This window comes from Polyodon spathula, chromosome 22 (assembly GCF_017654505.1).
Source record: "Polyodon spathula isolate WHYD16114869_AA chromosome 22, ASM1765450v1, whole genome shotgun sequence".
NCBI lineage: Eukaryota > Metazoa > Chordata > Actinopteri > Acipenseriformes > Polyodontidae > Polyodon > Polyodon spathula.
In genome coordinates, this window is record NC_054555.1 from 7,332,857 (window position 1) to 7,358,317 (window position 25,461).

Below are 25,461 nucleotides of genomic sequence, written 5' to 3' on the forward strand. Positions count from 1 at the left end.
TTCTGAAAGTTTTTATATTTGCAGAGTAATCTAGGAATCTATCCTTTTACATTTCATATATAAGGTAGGGAGAAGAAAATTGTTTGGGAAGATTTGGTGGTGGTCTGTTTTGCATCCTGTCTTATTTAAATGACAGTAGTTCAGATCATCCCACACAATGACAACTAAACTGCACAGTTTTCACATATAATCATATGCTCCTCATTGTTTTTCCTCCACAAACTTTCAGTTATCCTAACTAGAAGGGGCTCTCCTTAGCTCTCCCTCTCCGTTTAATCACTCATTATCTAATTGTTTCTTAAAGCTGTTACAAAAAGACATTGCTGCATTTGAAAGGGTACAGGCTCGATGAGGGCAACCAGGCTGATAACAGAACTAACTGGCACGAGGAGTGCAGAGAGGTAAATGAAAGAACAATCTCTTCAGTCTAGGAAAGGGAGTGCTTCTATATTTGAAAGCATTATTTTAATATCTGAAGAGTTGTTTATTCCACACTCCGCACAAGAGGACTTTGAGGGGAAAGCAAGTTCAGAACAGAAGGTAGAAATAATAAATGTGCTGAATAGTTTACCTGGTGAGATTGTAGCAATCTTTAAAGCAGCAACCCAAAGCTGCCTTGGGGCAATATTCAGATGCCACCTGCTATCCCTACCAGCTTGACAGGATCTGTCAGGTACCATGAAGAGCTGCTTCTTGATTTCTGACAGAGCCACAATAGCAGGCTTGAAACTCTGCCATGTCCACAATGCTGTGCTCCAGAAGCAATCAGCCGTATAAAAAGGAAGGAACTGGATGGATTTCTCTCGACTTGCAACATCAGTCGCTCAGCAATGGAAGCGAGGATTCACAAAGGAAATTCACTGGAAAGGGCTATAGTCAAAGCATGATAAAACATAGGTAAGCACTATCAAGCCCAGAGGTATAGCAAAGCATGGTAAAGTGTGGTAAATGCACAGTGTAACCATGGAAAAAAATATGGGCAAATGCATAATTACTATGACAATTTACTGTGGTACACTTTTATAAGAAGCAATCAGTGCCCCAACATCTCTAAGAAGAGGTTTAAAAAGAAAAAAATGGAAATTGTTTGAAATTAGTAACTACCCTGGATGCTGTCATTGCCAGTGATTGCAAAAAGAGAATGATCAGATGAAGTAAAACAACACACAGTATTTAAATATAGAGTTAATTGGCAGAAGACAGCTGGGCCCTTTTTATAGCAGGATTTTCACAAAGTGTAGTTCTGTCTGCGCAGAGCAAACACTAAGGTTATCTTTTCCTTTTTTGACGACGCAAGGTGAAACGGTTCACTCATTCTCAAACACTTGCTCTTTTTAAACAAAGGCTTAATACTGGGTGGTGACAGCGAGCCAGGCACTACAGGGAAAACTCTGATGATCAACCCAGGCTCGAGAGCTGGTGGGCTGGCTGTGGACAGGTGATAGCATGGGGCTGAGGGGGTCTTTCAACACCTTGGCAGTGGAAAGTTCTATTCAGTAATATGATAAGTGGAATCTCTCAACCATCTCTTTTTGTTTGGATTCCAAATGGTGTGATAACACAGCAGAGTTTCAATAAACTCGGAGCAGAATCAGCACATATCCTACCTTTTTAAAAACGAAAACATGGGAAACAAAGCTTCCTTCAGACAGGTTCATACAGGACAGCTGTCCCATCGAAGACAACACAATTAAAATGGAGGAAAAACATGCCAGTATTTTTAACTTGCATGGCTAGAAATATTGGTCTCTGTCATTTCATTTTATAAATTGATATTTTGTGACTTCAGAGTGGCTTATTATTAAAACATAATGAAGCAGAGCAATATTAAGATGTGCGCATTTATCTTGTTTAACAATTTAAAGCAGAATGATATTAAATATTTATTTATGAGCTAAACACATTTTTGAGGAAAATTGAAATCCACTTCAGGGTGTTTTTTTTAATATTTTTTTTTTATTTTTATATAAAACTTGTAACATCTTGCTGGAATAAAAATATATGTCAAAAGCATGTCAGTCTAGATAAGAATGTTTAAAAACTATTTCACTAGCTAGAGTGGAAATTGCATGGAATTTAAACCTAGACACTTAGGACTGAATTATTAGGATAAGTACAGGCTAATTTACTCATTAAATTTGAAAAATTAATTAGACAGGTTTGTAACATCAAGCAGTAGCCTAAATGACATATTAATGCATTACAAGTACTTTGTACAGCTCCTTTTCATCCAATATTTTTGTACAAATTATAAAGGTACTGTACCAGACTAAAAAGTACGTTCCATCCTGTTGACCCTGCAAAGGCACATTTCTAGAGTCAAATAATTCCAGGATAGAAATAGCAAGAAACTACTCAATAATGAATAATGTAACTGCGCCTTCCTGCAGATTGAGGGTCTATTTGATCAACCTGTAGGAGTTGCCATAAGCCACAGCAGTCATTGTATACAGCACTGGGGAATATACCCTGGATTGCATCAATTGCTTATCAGTGGTTACCTTGAGAGACCCCTAAAAATAAATGGGTGACTTACTGGTGCTGTCAAATTTTCCAATAAAATCCAGGTTTTGTTTATCCCAGTGAGGTATTGGTTAATCAAATCCACCTGAAACTCTTTTTCTGTTACAGCTATTTTGGGGAAAAGTAGCCAGCCTTTGGGTATTGAACATATGAAACATATCTCTCAGGAGGCCTGGCAAAATACCAAACTTCAAAAGTTTAAAGCCCTGTGGCCTTAAATATACATCTTTACTATACATCTTTTCTCAAAGTCTCCTCTAACTCTCGGCCCATAGTGGATGTCAGTAACAACTACTTCAAAGGGCAAAGTAGGGGTTTCATACATCCACTAGTGGCAGTATCTCAGGGGCCTGGTTAATGGTTACACTCTGGTGAACCAGCTGAACTTAGAGAAAAGACATGTTTGAGAGACCATTTGGAGTCTAGAGGAGCGCTTTGAAAAGTGATCCAGATGTGATGACAGAAACAGGAAAGGATATACAAAGTGAATCTAAACATTAGTTAAGATAATTGTGATATTTTATACTCGTAGTTTCTTTAAGTGTCTTTAATTAACAAGTGATGCATTCAGACTGCCTAATGACTGATTGAGTTTTAATCAGGGTGTCAGTACAGATGTCTGTTGTGTTATATGCCTGTGTGACAGCGTTCGGATTGAATGGGATTATTGAGACGAGGTTTGGTGACTGGTTAAGTTGTTCACAGTACTTTTTTTATGCGCAACTGGTTCATCATTTTTTTTTAATTATTTGATCACTCTGTTAATATAGTTAATATTCAGATAGATATTTTCACATAAATATGCAGTATATTTATTTGTTGCTTGCATATTCAATTGGTGTATTGTCATGGATATCAAATTCACATAAATACATTACACATACATACCCCTATCACTGTACATTTGTTGGTAGGTCAGCGTACTTGTGCGAGGCCAACTTGGAAATAAGCACCTCCAATCATTTACAGGGGGTTACAGTGGTTAAAAGGCATTTTTAAAGATGTTACTGTTGTAATGTAAAGCAAATGAGATATGTTTTTATTTCATTATACCTTATATAGAAATGATAGCAAGCTAGACTAAAAAAAAAGTGCCTCTAAAATAAATGTGACCAATATCAGCTTCAGAAGTTAGCAGTTGTGAGATGCTAATTTTAAACAGGGAAGTGTTCAGTAATTTCATAATTCTGGACCCCCCCCCCCCCCCCCCCCCCCCCCCTTTCGATTTCTGAGGCAAACGACACCTTACTCACCTTTTGAGTTATGTAGAGTAACTCTGTTACACACATAAAGTAAACAGTAGCCTTCTGTGTCAACTGCACTGCTTGGTTCCATTTGCTTTCCAGGACAATGAACTGTAAGTCAGTCTTTTCTAAATGATTTTAAAAGAAAGCAAACTGAAACGTCTCCTCGTAGCTGTCTCCGCTGTATTTGATAAGCAAGCAAGAAGACACACGAAGAAAGAAAACACAGGCATCAAAACGGCCCTCAATAACGCAGCTCCCACCTCTAAGCCTAACCCTTATTACACTCCTTTGGTCAATTACAGAGCTGCGGCTCCAAATCTGAAGGTGTTAAAATAATAAGCTCTGCATAATTCAGCGATAAAGGCATTGGCACGTAAACGGCATGAAATAATACATTTACAACATGGCAGAAACAAGTACCAGGCTCATTCAACCATGCAAATGAGCTCTTGAAAAGTTTGGATTGTTCTTATTAGGGTGCAATGCTGTAACTTCCGTGTTACCTCAAAAGACTAAGGGGAATACATTCTAAGCTGCTTTTTTTCCCCAGAAGAATAGAACATGCACCTTTTTTTGTGATTTTTTTTTTAAGTTGTGTCAGTGGCAAATGGAAACTTATTGCAAAATGATATTTACAGGTAGTTCTGAATCAAGGGTCTAGATTGGATGAGAAGCATGGGATCAAATGACACCGGACACTAAAAAATACAGCCCACAGCAGTGCCATTGGTCCCTGTGAAACATCAGTCCTTTGCAGTTAGTTGTGGAAGCAACTGTCGACCAAGAGCCTACTGTGAGCCAGCTAGAACGGCTGTCTTGCCCAGTGTGCTCACTTTTATATAACACAGATCATTTCATGTTAGCATTGTCTTTTGTGTATAATAAATTATGAACTATATATTATATAGTATTTGTTACCATCGGTACAGTAACTGTTAATTACAAGTTGTTAATGTATAGAGATACATCCTGACAATCACAGTGCATCTAGTAAATACTAGGAATTCACCACAGTGTAACTACATTTAGATTATAAACTTGTATCCATGCATTGCATTTCACATGGTACCCAGCTTGCCAGTTTCATAATTAAAGGGCACAATCCTGAATCGGCTAATGAGGGACACACCAGCTGTTATTCATCATGATAATCTGTCACACAGAACAATTAAACTGTGCACAACCCAAAGCAGAGGCTAAATTAATAGTCTGCAGCATTGGGACTTTGAATGTTGCCTCCGTATCAGAAAACAGGCAGGAAAAACTTCAAGAATATCCCAATTGAACCCACGCCCCATTGGCTTCCTCACATTCCATTGCAAGAATTCAAATGCAAGCCCTTCCCAATACAAGAACCAAAAACACAAACCCATCTGTGCACTTTGACCAAGTGGCAATGGAATTGCACCTATGGCAGGCCCCCAGCACCCATTGTTAATCCTCTGCAAATTGAAGGTAGTGTGGCATTCTGTCAGTCCCATCATCAGATCTTCCAGAGGTGCTCTTTTGCTATCTGTGACCCTGTATTACTGAAGAATTCGCAAACGACTTTCTGCACAAAAGCACTGCATCCTTGTGGACATAATGTAAAGAGAATGACATCTTTGATGGAATAGTTTGAAGACAGCTCTATATGAACTGGAAAGAGTATCTCAAAGTGTGTGGTCTTGAGAAAAGCATAGAATGCAGCTGTGCACCAAATATTAAGGCAATAACTCAAAGTGGTCTGTATCTTGACTTCAATATGCCATTATCAAGTAATGGTCTGTTGGATATGAGGCTTTGGCTGTGCAGCAGTGACACTTTGTAAAATGAATGCCATAAAATGGTCCTTTTTGCTTGAAGTATACTTAAGCCTGTTTTGCCATTCTGACTTTGGTATTACAGCGTATGTTCATGTGGTATTTACTAAATAATGCAGTCCTTTCAGCCGGATGCTCTTTTGGGTTGTTAGAGAAAAGCAGGTACAGCAATGGAACAATATACTGTGTGTGTGTGTGTGTGTGTGTGTGTGTGTATATATATATATATATATATATATATATATATATATATATATATATATATATATATATATATATATATATAATGTGACACAGATCTGTTTACTATCCACTGTTATTTCAGATAGACTATCTGCAGTCATTTGAAATTTGTTTCAGTGAGCTGTAATGCCATATATGTCCACCAGATGGAGTAAGTGTATCTCTGGAAGGTTATTTCTGAGCATAACCAGCTGCAGTTTTTGTTCTGAACCTGATACAAGTACTTGAAACCTGAGCAACCTTACAAAATAATCAGAAACTGAAATTCTGTTTGAATCGCTGTCCTTGCAGTCCGCCTTATCTTAACGCCATATGTTAACATATGCTGTCAGAAATCACATTGGAAACTCACGGGACTCCTAGGTCCCAGTCTGAGGTAGCATATAAATATATGTAAAAATAAATGTTGTCCTGTTCTCACATATACTCAGTAAAGGAGTCTATTCTTCATCTGGACAAAAAACAATTCAGGACTAAAAGGGTTAAAATATCATAAATACTATATGCATGTATGTTTTTCCATTACATCAGCGTGATTCATGCCGGAAAGTGTCTGATAAAGTTATTTTGGTTGGCACGTCTTTAGTAATAATGGGGACTGATCCTGAGATGTTTGGTACTTGCTTCTCTGAAAATGTATCTAGGACGAACATTAACTTTCATGGTAAGAGCTCTGCTGAGGCACATGGCTCATAAAAATGAAGAGCCCCTACCAGGCCTTATGAGTAATAATGAAATAGACAGAGACGACAGATTATATTAGAGCAATGTTCCGTTCATTTCCATCTGGGGGGAGGGGAGACATACACAGAAAGAACATTAACATCAGCATGACGACTCGCCATGTGTCCTTAACACTCTTTTAAGATGTTAGCAAATTTGAGAAGATATTTGTTTTCTATGGGGAGACACTGTTTTTAAAACTTTGTTAGCAGCAAGAAGGCTGATTTTACAATGCATGTCTTTGTTTAATATCTTAACCTGGACTGGCCTGTTTCTAACATTACTGGCGCATCCACTGTATCATTTCTAGTGTGTCACTGCAGCACTGATCTGTTCTTTGAAGTTGCATCAAATTATTTTTTTCTTTGAAGAGTTTTTGAAATGATTGTATTGTCTGTGAATTTGCTTCACCTCAGTTATTCAGGAGCTGCTCTCCTAGTTCTAGTCGCATCACAGATAAGTGTAACACAGGCTAGATCAGCCAAACTTTCTATACTGCAGTATGAGGCAGTGTCTAGTCTAGTGATCTGCCACTGTGGATCCTGCTTTCTTTTGTTTTGCTGGTGATACATTGCTGTGCACTAGATGGTGCTGGTGCTTATCAATACTACTGCTGATCCATGCATTTCTATAATAAGCAACTAGAACTGAAGAGCAGATCCTGATCTCATAGTCAAAGCACCATAACACAGAAAACAATGTTTGATTAAATGCAATAACAACACTCAGAATGGGAAAATCATTTCAAGCTATGTCCACTTTGAGAAATAAATTAATAGTTTATATTATTCCCTTGGGAATAAAAATAACTGCTAGCTCACTCTTTGAAGGGAATTCCAATCAAAGTTTTTTTTTTTTTTTTTCCCAAAGACACAGATTAAAGGGGCAGACATATTTTGGACACTCTTCTCTCCCATGATGTGAGATGTCATTTTTAAAATCATCTGAAATCTAACCTTAGTCTGTCATGAAATTGATTGCTGCATGGTGTTAATTAACTGAAATGGAAATAGCTAGGAGGGAGAAATACCCCTCGATATCATATTTACGGTGGTCTTCATTACATTTTGATTCTGATGGGGTATGTACTCCATGTGCATGGCCACCTGGTGGTGAAATAGGGTAATTAACTTTGAAGTTCATCTATGTATTTGTTCTTGCTTGATTTAAACATTACTGGTCGTTTTACTTTTACAAAAGAAACAGCTCTGAGAGGGGAGCTTGTGTTTAAAAATACGTACCTTGGTTATGCGTAATAAACCCTGAAAAGTATTGCAGAATGCTGTCTACTGTAAGTATTGGCACAGAGTAAGAGTTTGACTAATTCAGGAGCAGTGAGCAGTGTAATGCAGGCTGTGATGACTGTAGCTTGGAAGGGTAGAAAGAGTGAAGTAATAACACTGCTTTTGTTTTCTTACCGGCAGAGCAATCAATTAAACCTCGAAACGTTCACAGTTATCATGCAAGATGTGCCTTTTGCCCACTGTTCACTCATCAGGGTCCACAGTCTCTCGGGAGTAGTGGGATGATTTTTGTCTCTAATTATTTTTCTAAGTTCTCAGACTTCAGGGTTAATATTTTTAGTAATTGCTTAACTGCTAACTGCATCCATGTAGGTACACTACCATCCAATATGTATTGGGATATACATACGATGCTTTGAAAACCGAAAAGTAGCTCCTGAACTCGGGAGTAAACAACTTTATACATTTATCACATGGCAAATATATGGAACATGCCAGTGCAGTCTAAAGTTTAACGATGAAAGTGTCTGCGAGTGAATTTCACTGGAACAGTTTTTTTTTTTTATGTGCTCAGAGAAATAAAACTCTTCCAGGAAGGCTGAAGATGCATTCCTGGTATTGTCAGGAACATCGTCTCAATTGGACAGAAATCAAACAAGATTCCTGGATAATGGGGAGGGGTTTTGAAAAAGGCAGGTGGTATTGGGCTGGACATCTGGCCTGGAAAATCTAGCAGATGGACAAGACTGGGGACTAGAAACACAGAATCGCAGAGGAAAAAAGATAACACAGAGAACAGGTATATTACTACATTGCCACGAATCCAATGTAGTAATATGATTTTAGCTCTGTTAAAACTAACAAGAAACTAAGAACAGAAATGTGCCTGCCCCTTTGTTGTGTGTTGCAAGTTTGTATGCCAATGCAGTTGCTTTAATCCCCTCATAAAACTTTCCTTTGCATAAGGACCTTTAAAAAGCAAAACCCTATTCAAACATTGCACCAGATTCTGATAATACTGGTTCAGGAAACACTATATTTAATGGGACAAAACCTACTGAAGCACATTAAGTGTCTCACTCTGGTCTTGATCCTGATCCAAACCATGGAGCATTAAATTGATTCATGCAGTATCATCCCACAGCTATACTTCCTCTCTGTAGGATTGAATCTGGGGCGGGATTAGCGAGTCTTTATATTTTAATAGAAAATACAGCTTGACTTGTTTTTCACAGTAGACAACAAACCATGGTCTCATGCTGCTCGTTTCAGTCTGAAAATATATATTTCTAAATAGGAGACATTATGTAACTTTTTAAAACATGCTCCTCTGTTTGCTTAAGTATCCAGAAATGTCTGTTATGCATAACAGTGAATGGCTGCCTATTTGCAAAATAAGCAATTTTCTAAATTAGGGGGTAAGGTGGAAAGATTTGTCCTCTCTCAGCAAATGATGAGAAATCTGGGTAGCAAATTGCTAAGCTCATCCCTCTTCATTGAACTGTCAGAGCTGGGTGGATTGGACTTGCTTCTATCTATATCGCTCAAATGAAAGGGGGTGCTGCAAATCCCAAGAGTTATAATTCTAGCCTAATGGAATATTGTCTATGTCAGCACATATGACAGATAGATTGTCAGACTTGCTATACTTGATGGCTTTAGCTCATGGTTACCGACTGTTGTGATCAGAATTCAAGCTAAAGGAATGTATGGATAGGCAAATTAAGTCTGTATAGATTTGATTGCCTTTAATTATGACGACTCGTTGTTCTCAACGCTGTCGCAGTTTTCAATTTCCGCAAATAGCCATCAACATACAGTTGCAGCATACAGAAAAACAACGATGCAGTATAATTAATTGAATAATGTATAATATGTTGTTGCTCCTGGTAATTAGGAGCGTAGGCGTTACTTAAATGAAATATTTTCTAAAATGTGTGGAATGTGGAATTTATTTAATTGTCACACTGTCTGGTGGTAAACGTTTTTCTATTTGCATAATAGGTTTTGCAAAGTAGGTTTTCAACATATACTCAACTGTCAGCTGTCCCGTGTGTATCCATTTTACCGTATCTATTAAAAAAAAAAAAAAAAAAAGAAAAAAAGCGGTGGCTTTTTAATCAATCTACACGAGTTGTTTGTCTTGAGTGCACAGACCGACCAATCTGAACTACCCTTTTGCTTTAGGTCCGTTAAACCAAACGGTCCTCTTGCTAGTCTAACTGCACTCGGCCGGTTTCTGTCAGGTTCAGGAGTCAGTGTTATTTTCCTCAGGATACTATGCGTTTATCCCCGTTAGAAATGTTATTTTGAAAATGTAGGTTATATAATAATTATATAAATCACTGCAGTTAACCCTGCTTTATGTATGTTTCTTATATCTGTAATATTAAAAACACGTGGTAAGATTGCACATTACTAGCTTGGTGAAGCCTATGCTTGCGGTTTGAAGCTAATGGTGGAGCTGGCATCCCGCAATAAAATATACGAACGGATGATGATGGGCCAGTGGAAACTGAAACGTCGTGTTCCATTTTCGTAAATGTAAACTTGCTTATCGTGTTCGTATTAATTGTTAATTTAATATCCTGTTTAATTTCCTATAGGCCTAGTGTATATTTACCTTGATGTTTATGATATCACCCCCGCTCGTACTTTTAATTAGTGTAATATAATCTCACGTGGATTGTAGCACCTGCACCCGTGTTCTACCACTTCGCAACAGCGCGGCATTTCTTTATTTGCTGTCAATTCCACGTCAGTATACCTTATACATGTTCTAAATCCAAATTCATTTCTTCCACCCATTAACTTCCTTGTGTTAACTGGTAATGCCCCCTGTGTTAAGAAGTGTTGTTGTAAAAATAGAAGCGCAGTGGTTTTAACTTCTCAATATTGTAACTGAAAATATGGGCGGCTTTGTGCTGCTGCTGCTGCTGTGGGAAATGTTCACCTAACGACAGCACTTTCAAGGAGCTTCAGAGGTCGTCGGTCTGTTAAATGCTGTGTTTTTAATATTTCACCTCGACGATGAAACGGAACCCTAGTTATTCAACATCTTTACAAAGAGATGTAATATAGCAAATGGATTTGATCTTCTAGTTCATTTAATGAATTATTAACACCGTTTAAGCTTGCCATTAAAGCAGAACCGAATAGCCTAACTAGCTCCTTCCATTCAATAAACGCGGAGACTGAAAAAAAAAAAAAAACATTGACGTTACATTGCATATGCTTTGTTAACTCAAAACAAATACAAAAGTCCACCTGTGGAGTGTAGCCTAAACTGAACGTGTATGCTGGGAGGCAGAGAAGTTCAAACACTTTATATTTACCTGCCCCAACTGCAAATAAAGCGTGCGGCACCTGCAGGGGTGCCCCTCATCCGCCTTCCCACCCCCCGCCATGGCAGCTCCGCACATGGTCTGTAAAGCCTGCTGTATTTGGCGGCGTGTGTCTTGCTGGATTCTGCAGTCGCCACTGTAACACCATTCACGTTAATGAATGTGGATGATCACTGCATGACCAATCACGCCAAAGCTCTTCGTGTTAAACATAATGTGATCGCACTGAGTGAAGCATTCGATCACTTGCACTGGGCATGTTCAGCACGTAATTGGAAGGGACGCTCTGAAACAAGTATATTGACCCGCTACGCAGACACACACACACACAAACACACAAGACCATAGGAGACAGAAACCAACCCGATGTGCTTCACTCACAGTGCAGCAACTATCCACTGAGTAGACCACTTATAGCGAAAAGCATACGTCTTTTATGTTATTAACAGGTTAGTCTTTCAGTTTTGCAGCATATTTTAATTCAGTTAAAAAACTGACACTGGACTGGATGAATAACACTGGGTAAAACTGAACAGACCTCGCTTCCTTGGATTCGCAAAGGAAAAGATAACGAGTTTTGGGATATAAAGTAGCGGTACAGTGTCTGCTGTTTAATTGACTGTCTGGAATAATGGATTTGTAAAAATAAATTAAAGACAGTGTTAGGTGATGGGAAACTTCTTCAGAGATTTACCGGGATTGGATCAGTGTTCTCTCAACAGCGTCATCATGATGTTTTGGGGGTTTGTTCTTAATGCATTTATTTGCGGTAAGTATTGTTCTTTATATATTTGTTGTTATTTTTAAACTGACGCGAATTGCAAAATATAGGTTACGCAATATGATTTGTCACGGAGCGATATTATTGTATTAGCTTGTGATGAATACATGTCGCTGGTCACAATTCAAGTTTCGAAATCAGTAACAGTGGATGGGCTATGACATTGTTTCCGTCACTATGCTATTCTGTTGTTAGGAAAGCAGCGTGTTCATTGTGGTATTATTTTGTTGCGTTTGGAAAGTATAAATGTGACTTTTTTGACAAAGTAAAATGCAGTGAAAGTGTATTTCAGTGCTGGGCTGTATGTGGGGAGCACACGGTGTCGTTTTACTGTATTGCACATTTTTATCTAACAGCCACGTTATTTTTTTTTGTGTGTTGGTGTTAATTTATAGGAAATGCTAATGTGTGTATATTTGGTAATATTGTCAATAGAACGATCCCACAGGACGTTTCTGCAGTCAGTTCTGCACACACGGACACACTTTCACTATGAAAAAAAGCCAAGGCAAATAACGGGGGGATGTATAGCAGAAATAACGGGACTAAAGAGGACCAAAAGTAGCCTATAGTCTATTTGAGCGTGCCAAGGCTTTTAATGCGTTTTAATTATACTAAGTGTATTTGCTTCTAAAACAAACATTTACTTTATGTGTGTGTGTGTGTGTGTGTGTGTGTATATATATATATATATATATATATATATATATATATATATATATATATATATATATATATATATGTGTGTATGTGTGTAAAAGCTTTACATGTAGCTATAATATATTGTGCTGATCCGATAGTGTAGATTTTTAGTGTAAGCTGTTTTGTTGAAAATATATAATAATAATGGAGAATAAAACAAAACAGCTCCTCACTCCCCAAAATATACTGTAATATTACTGCAATATATTGAAGTATTCAGGACACAGTGTAAGTGATGCGCTAAAATAAATAAATTACCAAACATTAGTTATTAGCATTAAAAGTACTGGGTTTAAATCAGTGTGAACACTACCTGCAATACTACTTTCCTCCACACAGGGGAGTACAGTGACATCTCTACGTGCTAGATTTGTATCCATATGAATGATATGCATGTGTATGCGGGTGGGTGATATACTGTTGATACGGTTTAATCAAAAATCGTTTTAGGGCCACGGTGGGCTGCCAGGATGGAACTGATTTATTTGGTTGTAAATCTTCTGGAGAAATATGTGCCAGTTCCTCAAAGCAAGATCTACTTGGAGCCACTACTTTTGAGATTCTTCCTGGTGTGAAGCACCTGCCAGGACAAGCTTCTCTACCAGCGGTCTATCAGATCTACTGTCTTGCCCATTGTAACTGAATCTACTTTACACCACGGAGAACTATTATAGGCATATACACAAAATGTGTGGTAGATATGACACTTTTGTGTGGATTCAAGTGTGTGTATAATTGTGACACATCAGAAATCTATTATTCTTGTTCAGCAATAGAAATTCTGGTACGCAGCTGACTATGTCAGGAAGGCAAGCACGCCAAACCAGTCAGATTAACGACAAAAGTCCTCTAATCAGGGCTGTATTGTGTGAAACTTGCACAGGCCTGCTCACACACACATGCATGTATTACAGTAGTTCAGATTTTAAATTATATATATATATATATATATATATATATATATATATATATATATATATAAAACATTACAAAACATGGAAACATCCCTGCCATGGCCTTCGGGCACTGCATTCTAGAACTATTGACAGGGACTGAAAGAACACTTAGGCTTCTTAATTCTGAAATAAACAATGAAGAATACAGGCTTGCTAAAGAAAGTGCACACTGCCACAGTTTACTGCATGATCTGTAAAGGGTGGGTAGCAGAGTGCAAACAGTTAGAAGCCCATGAATAGTTTTACACCCAAAATTGAGCTTATGGAGCAATCTATAAATGCTATTGAAACATATGAAATAATTATGTGTTGGAAGTAATCTTCTCATTCTGTCCTCTTTCATTTTTACTCTCGTTTTTACCTCACAAGCCAGAACTGATTGCACTGAACAATTAGTTTGCAATTAATTTGTATTAGTTAACAGGTATTACAGTTATAGCAAAAACAACAAGGGGGTATTTAGGATCCCTTTAAATGTATAAGAAATCAAAGCACAGTGAGTATGATCAACACAGCATGGTAAAAGCAAAGTAAAAAAAAAAAAAAAGCAGTGTGCTTCAGTAAAATGGAACCTCAGCTTCTGCCCTGGATCATTACTTGCTTAGTGAGCCACTTTTGTCTGATTGCAGCATCCTGAAGCTTGTGATATATTCTCTACGTATTGCAGTTGTCTTCAAACGCCCAGCTGTTTTTGGACTTCAATTCAACTAACCCTTTACTCAAACAGAGCTCAATGCTGTAATCCCACTGGTGGAGGAGTTTGCAGCATTAACCTCTGAAGTGCTGTGTTTTAAGATGATAAAGCCTCAGGTTTGCATCATGTTCTTGGGGATTTTGCTGCAAGTCCTGAGTGTTTAAGAAATCGATATCCCACATTAAGATTCCACCAATGACAGGTATGCAGATAGTTAGTTATTTTCTGGAGGTTTCTACATTAGAGATGATCACGGATGACAGTGAAAATCCTCTCTTCAGACAGTTCTTCATTGATTTCTGCCTCTCTAATGTCTACGCTGCTTGTAGGGGCTTTTTGGGATTTATAGTTGTTCAGGTTGAAGCATGATGGCCATAACGTAAAAGCATCTTAAAATCGCATGCCACTTTATACAACCTAGACTATTTTAATTGAGTTCATTGGAAACTGAAGCCTGCTGACCTCCCTCTGCAGGCACAAGTACTACAGTAAGTTAAAACACCCTCAGTATCTCAAGCTTTAGAAAAGGCAGTAGTCTAACAGGGAGTGTCCAAAGAGGTGTGGACTGTTTCAAGCTCTCCGACTGCCTCGTGTTCTTGCATCCACTTGTTTGCAGTTACCTGCGTCAAACAAGCATCTGTCACCTTCAAACACTGCCAGAAACGTCCTTGAGACATCATAACGGTTGGATTGTGTGGTGTTGACACAATGCGGCCTGCAGATACTGCCGTAGTCATAACAATAGTGCAGATCCTTAGATCTTTCCTAAGCCTCCCGTGGAAAGAGATTAGAGGTTTGATTTTATTTTATTATTCTAGCCTACTGTTGAATAACATGGCACGCTTTTTTAGGAAGGTACAGTTGCCATATGGTATTCGCTAAACCTTCAAAATGTTCCCCAAATCCTTCCCAATAGAAAGCTATTGATTTGAGAGTTGTACTGAAAAATATTTCCCTTTGCAGATACAGGAAGATAGAGCAGTGTGACTTCTTTAGTAGAGCCACAAGGCAGATACCACTGTGGGTCAAACAGACCGTAGATAAGAGTAGTTCATCATGTTCTATGGTTTCATCTTTTCTAAGTGATCCCTTTGTTGATAACCTTTGTGTGAACATATTTACCTAAGAGAGAGAGAGCGAGTGGGGATCTACACACCTCCAGTGTGACTTTGCATGCATTGATAACCATCAGGATTACATCAAACATTTCCACAGAATTCTCTTGCCACAGGGAAAAATACTTTTAACTTAGCATTTAGCTATCTTTCAAGCATTTCCTTTTTTTAATTGGGGTAGTTTTAGAACAGAGACTTTTTTTTCTGAAAACAGTCTACAAAATCCAATTGAGAGATGTTATATATAGTGTATGCATAATTGATGTAGACATTTGAATTGAATATTGCTAAATTAAATTAAATTCACTGTAACTATCATAGGGATATCAGTGCAGATTAATGCATCTTGCTCAGTAGTTACACAATCAGCTGTGCAGTCCCGGTACTGTGTTCTAGTCTTATGCTGAAAGACAACGGAAATTCTAAATAGTCAAACCCCAACTGAACAAAGTGATGGTGATTTTCGTTTGTCCAGCTGCAATATCCAGAAGGATGCATTAATAATGTATGGAAAGTGGGATATATTATAGGAAGTATGCTGTCTGGGCCACCTAATTAAATGTACATTAGTTTTCTGGAGACAGCACAAAATAATTGTTTAAATATCACTTAAAGGCATAGTGCTGGAGATAATGAAGTGTACCTTTCATTTACCTGTCCCACAGCAGTACTGAGTCTAAGAAGGAAATAATGGCCCTTATAAAAGTTTCCCATAGGAAAAACATAGCAAAGTATGATAAAGCATATAAAAAAAACATGGCAAACTAGGATATGGTAAATGCATGGTATGACTGTGGGGAAAGCATGGTATAAAGCAAAGTGCAAAAAATACAATGGTAAACTTTTATAAGGGGAAGGGAAACTGAAAATGATAGCGGCATAAAGTTGACAAATGGTAGAACCTTTGACTGTTTTGTTTGACACATTTCTATCCTCCTCTCACCCGACCCCTAGGCAGCCTGCAGGCAGGTCACAACGGGTTCCATCTCGACTGCGTGGAAGCCGAGCGGCTCTGTGTGTCCGATCACACGTGCAACAGCAGTTACCGGGTTCTGGAGTACTGCACGGCTGAGGAGGCCATCTCTCCCCTCGGCCCGGAGGCCAGGAAGGAGTGTGTGACTGCCGAGGCTGCTCTGGCCCAAAGCCCCTTGCTCCGTTGTAAATGTCACCGTGGAAACAGGAGGGAGGAGCACTGCCTTTCAGTGTACTGGACAGTCCGCTTCTCAAACAGTAAGGCTCGCACCCTGGTTTGCATTGACGTCTTTTTGGGGAAACAATCCCTCTGCAAGAAGTATAGTTACCATGTAGTTTCTATGGTAACCTCTTTTGTAAGTACACTGTAATAAACATGTATTTACTCTTATATGTGTAATACCATGTGTAATTCTTGCCTCTAAAATAAATAGTATGAATGGTAATAAATAGCATTATCTGCTGCAGATAGCTATAAAAAAAAATGATATGAAAAACTTTAAAAGCACTCAGACATAATATATTTATTAGATTCTTGGTTCTCATATTCCAAACCTGTTCAGCTAGGAGAAGACTGTCCTGTGTGAGGTCATGTTATTATATATGTGCTTATACTTACATAAAGGTTATTCAGAATGACTTAGTGTTAGGATTAAGAGCCTTGTACAGTTTAGATTGGCATGGATTTGCTAGAGAATATATATATATAGGCCAGTAAGGGGTTATAGACTTCATCCAACTTCCACCAGCATTTGCCAACAGGTCTGCAGCAGTACAATACCTGTACTGTGTGATTTATGAAAAACATTCTGTATTGTGGATTGGCCAGCAAGCTTAATCCCCTGTGTTTCTCTTCCCAGGTTATTATGAGTTGGAGTCCTCTCCCTATGAAGATCTAGAAACAGACCAGATGTGGGCCATTCAGAACTCCAGACTAGCAGCAATTGTTTCAGGTAGGAAAGAAAAACAGCCGTGCCCCTACCAGAAACAGCATGCCTGCCCATGTGCTTCACATTCCTAGCCTCAAACAATGAAATCGGCCATCTCTGGATGAAAACAGATATTAGGCCTGAAATATGTACAGCAAGTCCTACGCAAATTGACAAACAGAAGAAACAAATAGTAATATATCATTTTTCACATGATGTTTTCCACATAATGTTACAGTTAAAATCTGAAAATGGCTACAGTGTTTTTGATAATTATTCAGCAATTTATTGTATCTGCTACAGAAATTAGCAAAATAATTCCTGCAGTAATACATTTGAGATTGATAATATTATTATATGTTAATACAGCTAATGAGCAGATGTAGGGATCAGAAATCGATGTTGGTAATTAGTCTGTAACACCCAGCCCTACCTAAGTCTTGGGCTAACGGGAGAGGCTGCAGACCAATGAACCAGCTACTTGTTTTAGATCTCAAGGACAATGGTCACAGTTTTACACAAAAAAGTCTGTACGAGACAGATTGAGATCCTAATAAGGATATCCGTTACCTTCCTATGGTCCACTGGCTTGGGAATCAAACAACTGCTCCCAGTGCGTGTGAGTGTGGACTGTGAACCCACTCCTCTGCCAGTTAGCCATTAGTAAGCGCCTCCAGCTATTAGCCACTTTCTGTGCCAAAAACCAGCAGCTCAGTCGTCACACTAGATGCGATTATCCTGCTTCAGAGGCCTGCGATGTCGTGCCTCAGGTCACAAGGCATACAGTCACGTTCAATATAAGGTTAAAAAGCTAGATCGTTCCTTGCTTTAAAATACAGTCAAGTGCACCACACATCCTTCTGGGGCATATTTCCAAATCTACTAATGTTACAAAACTAAAGATTTTTCTTCTTCTCATTTTGTTACAGTAATTAAAGACTGGAGTAAAGTCTTTGAGAACACTTTTTGGCTCTTGCTCGTTTAGAGCCTGACTGTCCACTGCTCTTTTCGCAGGCTCCAGTATTGTGACGGAATGGGATAACCCATGCCTGGAGGCTGCACAGGCCTGCGGACTGTACGAGAAGTGTGGGAACCTGCGCTCTGAGTACGTGCTGGCCTGCACCAAGCGAGTCAGCGGCAGTGACACCTGCAACCGGCAGAAGTGTCACAAAGCTCTCCGACGCTTCCTGGACCGCGTGCCCGAGGAGTACAGCTTTGCCGTTCTCTTCTGCCAGTGCAGCAACACCCTGTGTGGAGAGCGCCGCCGCATGGCCATCGTGCCCTCCTGCTCCTTCGAGGAGAAGGAGAAACCCAACTGTCTCTACCTGCAGCAGATCTGCTTGAAGGACGAGCTGTGCAAGTGAGTGAGCAGCCGGCACGGTGCTGTTTCATTTGAGGCAGCAAGCGTGGGAGGCAAGAGGGTCAGTGCTTGGACTCAAACTGTTTTAAACAAATCACCTAGATCCACATGCAAACAGCAAGCTTGTTAAATTTGCAGACAACACAAAATCGAAATTGAGCGGAAAAAGGATCTTGCAGATGTTGCAGACTCAGCTCTAACAGCATCTCAGTAATATTAAAAAGGCAGGCAGAGTGTTCTGTTACGTAGCCAAGTGTGGAGGGAGCTGAGAGAAGCTGTCTCTGTCCTGCTCACACTAGCTGGGTCCTGTTTCGCCACAGTTTCACAGCCAAAGCTGAGTTTTATAGTGTTAGTAACAATATTCATTTTTTCTTATCCCAGATCCAGGCTGGCAGATTTTCATTCTAAATGTCAGCCGTCCCCAATCTCTGCAACAGGCTGCCTGAGAGAGAGTGGAGCCTCCTGTCTCAAGTCTTACTCAGGACTGATCGGTAAAAGACTTCTTGCTGTTCTGTGTTCAATTCCCTCAGAAACGTTTTCTGTGGTACACCATCACAAAAGCACAGCATGGTATAGGAAAGCATGGTAAAGCAGCAACAACAATTAAATGCATTGTTATATAAGCATGGCCACCAAACTCTCACACACATGTGCGCACCCACACACCCGTGCACCGAGCCTCTGCTCTGTCACAATGTAAGGTTCATGAATGGCTTCCCCTTGTTCAAAACCCTTCTTATATTCTTTTATGTTCCTGATTATTTCAGTGATGAAATATTTAAGTAAAGAGTTTGGAAAAAGCTTCTACACTGAAACAGAATGGAAGAGCCTCTTGTGTCCCCCTTCTTCTGTGTGGTGTACTGCTGTAGCTGGTAGCTAACCTGTAGGGCCCGCACTTGACCCGCAATAGCGGGTAGGTTTCTGGTCGGAATGTGGACTTTTTCGCGGTTTGGGTGTGGGTCAAAAATAATAATTTTCAGTTCTGAATTTGAATCACCTGTCCTTTCAGTGTACTCGTCTGTATGTATGTAACGCTTTCCTAAATAAGATATTAGAAGGTAAATGTACCAGTATTTCCAGCACTAAAGCAAGAGGCGATATGAGAGGAGGAGTCAGCTGACTAAGCAGTGTTGTTCTCGCTTGTTTGACAAGTCACAAGATCTTTTTATGGTGATATTAAAAATGCCTGTGGACGAGGTGCAACAAAAGATAGCGCAGAGTTTCTATCATGTAGTGGATAATAGTTCGAGAGGTAAATCACAGGTGTGGAATTCTATTGGAATCATAGTGAATGAAAATAATAAACATGTGACCGGAATTCGTTGCTTGCAAAAACATTATGATTTTGTAAACAACAGCCACAGAACTCTGCGAAAGCACAGGTGTAGCTCCCTTTCAACTGGTGGCACGAAAGGAATAGTATTTTATAGGAAAGTAAGTAGAGATAGTTAATGTTACAATGTTAAAATATATCCAAGCTACCATGCTGTATAGCCTATTGTATAAACTCAGTCCGTAGAGATATCTGTGTGTGAATGAGAGTGTGAGCGAGTCACTCGGCGCAGGCAGTAGGTAAAGGACAAACACTTGCGGGTTCGGGTCGAGTTGTAGGTCTTATTAATGCAGGTCAGGTCCGGTCCTGTAGTAGTGGATCCGGTCAGAAGCAGATCATAAAAACCGGAATATTTGTTGTTCTGGGCTCTAATATTGACCAATAATTTAATTGGACAGGCAAGAAGGAAAAAAAAGCCTCTTTTGTTAGGTATACATGATAAATGCTGGAGCATGTTTGAGGGTGTTTGTTTGTTATTTTTTATTTTCATTTTGGCAGCCCTTCATCCAAATGTGACTTTTGTTTTTGGACTGACTTCAGTCTGTCCCAATTAAGACCCAACTGTTGATCCATCTGTCTAAACGGCAAACTCCCAAAGTGCAGAAGAGCAGAAGGGCTCCTGGCATTGCTCTGTCTGCCAGCTCTGCTTTCCTACAGAGAAAGCTGTTGGAAATAAAATAAAATAATCTGTTTAGCGAGACGTATAACTTTTTTGAGATTTAATACAAAATCCACATCCAATGGTATTTGTCTCATTTTAAGTTTTTCGATCAAGATTTACAGAGAAGTTTAAAATATTGCTGATATTCTACAGTTAGGAGAACTAATATAAATTCATGTAATAAGCATTTTATTTCTATGATATTCTATTTATGGCAGTATTTAAAACTGCTACGCAATTATAGTTGTACATGCGTTGACAATTGGTTCTGTCTATCAAGGAATATAAGGGCAATGCTTTTTTATCTGCTTGTGAGAAAAGGCTAATTAAACTGGACCATTGCTGTCACAGATGCAAGGCATAAACATCACTCAGACAGGGTTGGTTCTGGTGTTGGCAATGCAATCTGTTATCTTCCTTTTGACAACATCTGTTTATGTTAGCAGGAGAAATTCCAAATTTATCAGCTATTGTCAGTTAATGGCCTAATTACTAGGCCAATTACCTGCAGGCTATCTCAACACAAGTAGCTATCAGCAATATACTAGCGCCCTACCTCTATTTTAAGGAAGCAAGTACAGTTTGGTCCCACAGATGAAAAAATACAGATGCGTATAATAGCATAAACACACCATCAGGGAAGCAACCAATCCAGTAACATATAATAAAATAAAATAACAACGCACCATCTGTTTAGGGTATTTTACCAGACTAATGCATAAGAATTACAAAGTGACAGCAGTGTGTTCAACATATAATCTATAATACTCAGTGTTGTAGCTTGTGTCTGTCATGGCTGGTGAAATCTGAAGCCACTTCAAAACACAGTCAGCTTCTGCACAAGACCTGGCGCTGAAGGCTTTGCAGATTGATAACTGTTGGTTGGGTCTGGCCGGGGAAATATGTGAGCAATAAGGTTTTGATGAAGGAATGAACTGTTTCTCCCGTTTCTCTCCCAGGAACCATCATGACCCCAAACTACCAGAGCAACAGCAGTTCTGAGGTCTCTCAATGGTGCTCTTGTGAAGGGAGTGGAAACAAGCAGCAGGAGTGTAGCAAGATCCTTACGATGTTCACCCAGAACCTCTGCCTTGGTGAGCAGAGCATTATAACAGCAGCAGCAAGTCCCATGTCTGTAGCACCCATATCCACTCTCTCAAGTAAACCAGGGTGAACAGCATGCATTGTGTGTCTTTCCCATTCACCTGCTGCAAAGCAGCCACGTTTAAAAAATGTTATATTAAAAGACATACAGCTACCATTTCAAGAGATGTTTTACCCCTTCCCTCTTTACTTTTGTAATTGATTCGCAATCATTCTAATTGGTTAAGTTTTGTTGCTTGAATATTGATTTTGTGAAATCTTGTGACACTTTACCCTGACTGAAGACAGTCAGTCAAAGCAACATACAAAAATGATCAAAACCCTCAATGCTTGAGCAACAGAACTGTGAAACATTTCTATACTTCTAAACATCACAGAAAAGTGTTTCTTGTAGACCTTTGTTTTGAACAGGCTTTTAAAGTATATGAGAAATCCCCAATATGTTTTCTCTTGTTTCATGTGCAGTGAATTCCATTGGCGCTCTAACAAGCACAGCTCAGTATGCACTAGAAGGCACCCCGCCCTCAGTGAGACCTTCACAGCACTACCAGCATGATGATGGCAACGCTATAGTCGAGATAGGAAAGGTACATGTCAACACATATCACATGACTTCAGAAAGCAGAGGGGTACTATTGAATGTAGGGGAAGAAAGGGGGTTCGATGGTTGGAGTTTAAAGGAATAAAGTAAATTGGTGAGTCTAAAAAGACCTGCCAGTGGGGATGATTTTCAGTGTAAATTGCTAAGTAGTTTAAAAAACACCTGTTAAAGTTACAGAACTAGAAACGAAGTAAGTATGTTGGTTATTGTGCAATTTGTGATGTAAAGGTTATGGTTCAATGGTTGTTTTAGCATTGGAATTTAAAGCTCTATGAGTGTACTTGTCAGGCTCATTCCTGTGGTTGCAGCTACTGCATGAGCACCACAAGTAACAGCATTTGAAGGTTTGGAAAAAATCGTTTATTGTCTTGCTTACAAGTTTCTCACAGATGCTGCCGCTCCGCCTTTCTGAAAAGGCACGAGGAAGGGATTTGCCTGCAGGCCAGCGAATGGCACAGTATCAGTCAGGCACCGTTAATATTCATGCCCATCTGTCTCTCTCCCGTAGGTAGACAAGAGTGAAGGCAACCAGGGAAACTTTGAAGGAATTCAGCTTATTTCGGAAAAAGCCACTGTGTCCAACGTCCAGTCAGGAGCGGGGGAGCTATGGATGTCAAGAACGTTGGCTCTTTGCACTTTGCTGCTCCAGGGAGCTCTCCTGTAGACTGGCTGTGAACAGGAAGAGCCAGAAAATGGACCCAACCCTGACAAATAAGGACATTCTGCACTTTCCAAAATCTGGGAATTCTTCTCCCATCCCCACCCCCCTTCCCACTTCCCCCTCCAACCACATTGGCACAGCAACACTTTAAAATAATGGTTGCAAATCCACAAGAATGCAGTTGGGTTAGCTGTTACGCCAAATGCAATTGTGTGACCTTTGTTTTATCACATGGCTCCAACATAAAAATCAACCAAAATAAATGTAAGTTCACAAATAAACCTGATCTACAGTATGCGGTATTGCCCACTGTGGGGTAGTCATGGTAGAAGTGGTTGTGTGTGTTGTTATATATATTTTTTTCAGGGGGTCCCCTTAGAAGTTGAAAAAGTAAGCAAGTAAAAACAGTAACCGCGAACAGAGCTGGCAGTCTTTGTGAGCTGCTCGCTGGAGCCATCAGTAGGTTAAAAAGCAGATCAATTGTGAGGCTGGGAAATGTCATCATAATGGGTTTCTTCCTTGTGATATCAGATGCTGTTAAAGGGGGGGGGGGGGTAGAGAAGATGTAAGAGACTGGTTTCCAAGATGAGTGATGGGTTACTTTGAATGTTCCCTGCCTCCTGGAAGAACTACCATTATATTTCATTTGCTTTCATCAACATTCTCACAGAATGTTTTACACAAGTTCAAACCTCGCCCATGTCAGTGACTACCAGGGGCTGTGTAATCATGCTGCATCCTCCTGCTAGTAAACACATTGAAGTGCTGTGCCTTTACCACCCCTGTATTCTAATGGGTGCATGAATGTTAAAAGAGGGATAGTTGTTGCAGCTATGCCTTTCATTCTTACCCAGTTAGATGGTTGTAAGGACCGCTTTAGCCAAACAAATTCAGCAATGCAATGAGTTTCTTTACAGTTTCGCTTGTGATCAGCAGCAAATCAGAGAGGTGTTTTTCCTGCAATATAATACACGGCAGTATATCTACTCAATGTATCCGCCCCCCACTTTCCCACTGCAGTTCTGCTACAGATTATTGCAGAAGCACATGCCAGCCGTTCATACTGATATTATTAAACAGGTGATGTATGGTCCTGCAGGTACTGTACCCATATTCTCTAGTGAAGCAAATAGATGTGTTTGTGTAAGAGAATGAGGTTTTGTAATGTGATGAACTGAAAGGCATTTGGGTGCTGAAGAAATGATGCATTAAATTAATGCACAAGTGTATTGAGACTGGTTAGAAAGACTTTCATGGAAATGGATAGTGTTGTTTTTATGGGTTAAAAAAAAAAAAAAAAAAAAGTTGCATGCATCAGATTGTGAAGTCCCCACTTCTGCATTTCTTGCAATTGTGCTTTGGGCCGTAAATTTGTAATCAAAATATATCCGCGACACCTTTCCAAACTCTATGTTGTACTCAGACAATTGCTGTATTTTTGTAAATATACCGCATATATCCTACCAACGTTTTAGTGTATCTATAAGCTCAATTTAGAACAGGCTAATGAAAAGGGGTATTGCTCTTTTAGTTTCTCTTTGTTGTTAAGTACTTGCATTTAGATTGTGTCTGTTTTGTTTTATAAGTGTAGAAAATAACACCATTAATAAAAATAAACTACATTTCTTTATCCATTGAGTATTCCTTTACTGAATAAGAATATTTGATTGTAAATCAAATGTATCTATCTCTTTGTCTCGTCTGTCTATCTGTTTTTTTGTTTTGATAGGTATAGAAATTGTTGTTCAGTGTTGTGCAAACCGTTTATCTAATTAACTAATTAACTGCATGAGGGCTCTTGTCTGCTACACAACAACAGTAAGCTTAACTTTGTCATGGAAACACATACAGCATAAAATTCAATTTACAACATATTCCGTTTTTCATTCAGGTATTTATTTGTGTTCCTTAGTCTATTTCTTTTTGAACAAGCACAAGCCTGTGGGAAACCTATGTCGGCAATTTCCACAAAGCCCAGTTTTGATCATACAGGAATTAGCATGGGGTTAAGAAAACTAATACCTATGTGCTAATTCACTGCCCTGAGTATTGTTGGGAATGCTGGTACAGAAGAAATCTGATTCCCATGCAGAGATGAAAGGGACATTAAAGAAAACGGCACTAATTGAACTTCTCTGACTAATGAAGTTGAAGAGGGCAGCTCCACCGGGCACAGTAAGTGATAGAACATGCTTGTAGGATGTGCAGATGTTTCAAACAAAGGAAACAGGTACAGTAGGTGCATCATGCTTCAGTTTACCTCCTCGCGCAGTCCTGCTAACGCACCCCATATAAAAACAACAAAACAACTACCTACCTGCATATTTAATAGAAAAAAAAACATGATTTACAGTTTTTGCTAAAGGATTATTGTCTTACAAAATAAACCATGCAAATAAAGGAGGAGAATTGTGCTGTAGGGATGAATAATATATTATGAACGGGGGTCTTTTTGTTGTGTATAGG

At 39.2% G+C, this 25,461-nt stretch overlaps 1 protein-coding gene across 1 annotated transcript; it reads left to right on the top strand.

Moving 5' to 3' along the window:
- Window positions 1-11,238: 11,238 nt before the first annotated feature.
- Window positions 11,239-24,610, top strand: LOC121297142 (GDNF family receptor alpha-4-like). The gene is made up of 8 exons (XM_041223219.1): window positions 11,239-11,895; window positions 16,329-16,604; window positions 17,207-17,299; window positions 18,290-18,635; window positions 19,017-19,126; window positions 21,589-21,723; window positions 22,199-22,320; window positions 22,843-24,610. Exons 1-8 carry the CDS (start codon window positions 11,796-11,798, stop codon window positions 22,996-22,998), a joined length of 1,338 nt encoding a protein of 445 aa, XP_041079153.1. The 5' UTR covers window positions 11,239-11,795; the 3' UTR covers window positions 22,999-24,610.
- The last annotated feature ends 851 nt before the right edge of the window (window positions 24,611-25,461 follow it).

What these genes read in the sequence shown, in the direction of transcription:
- LOC121297142 (XM_041223219.1), top strand. Translation starts at nt 11,796, where the DNA reads ATGGGAAACTTCTTCAGAGATTTACCGGGATTGGATCAGTGTTCTCTC. An exon ending in TCTTAATGCATTTATTTGCG is followed by an intron (nt 11,896 to 16,328) that starts GTAAGTATTGTT and finishes CCCGACCCCTAG; the next exon opens with GCAGCCTGCAGGCAGGTCAC. An exon ending in GACAGTCCGCTTCTCAAACA is followed by an intron (nt 16,605 to 17,206) that starts GTAAGGCTCGCA and finishes TTCTCTTCCCAG; the next exon opens with GTTATTATGAGTTGGAGTCC.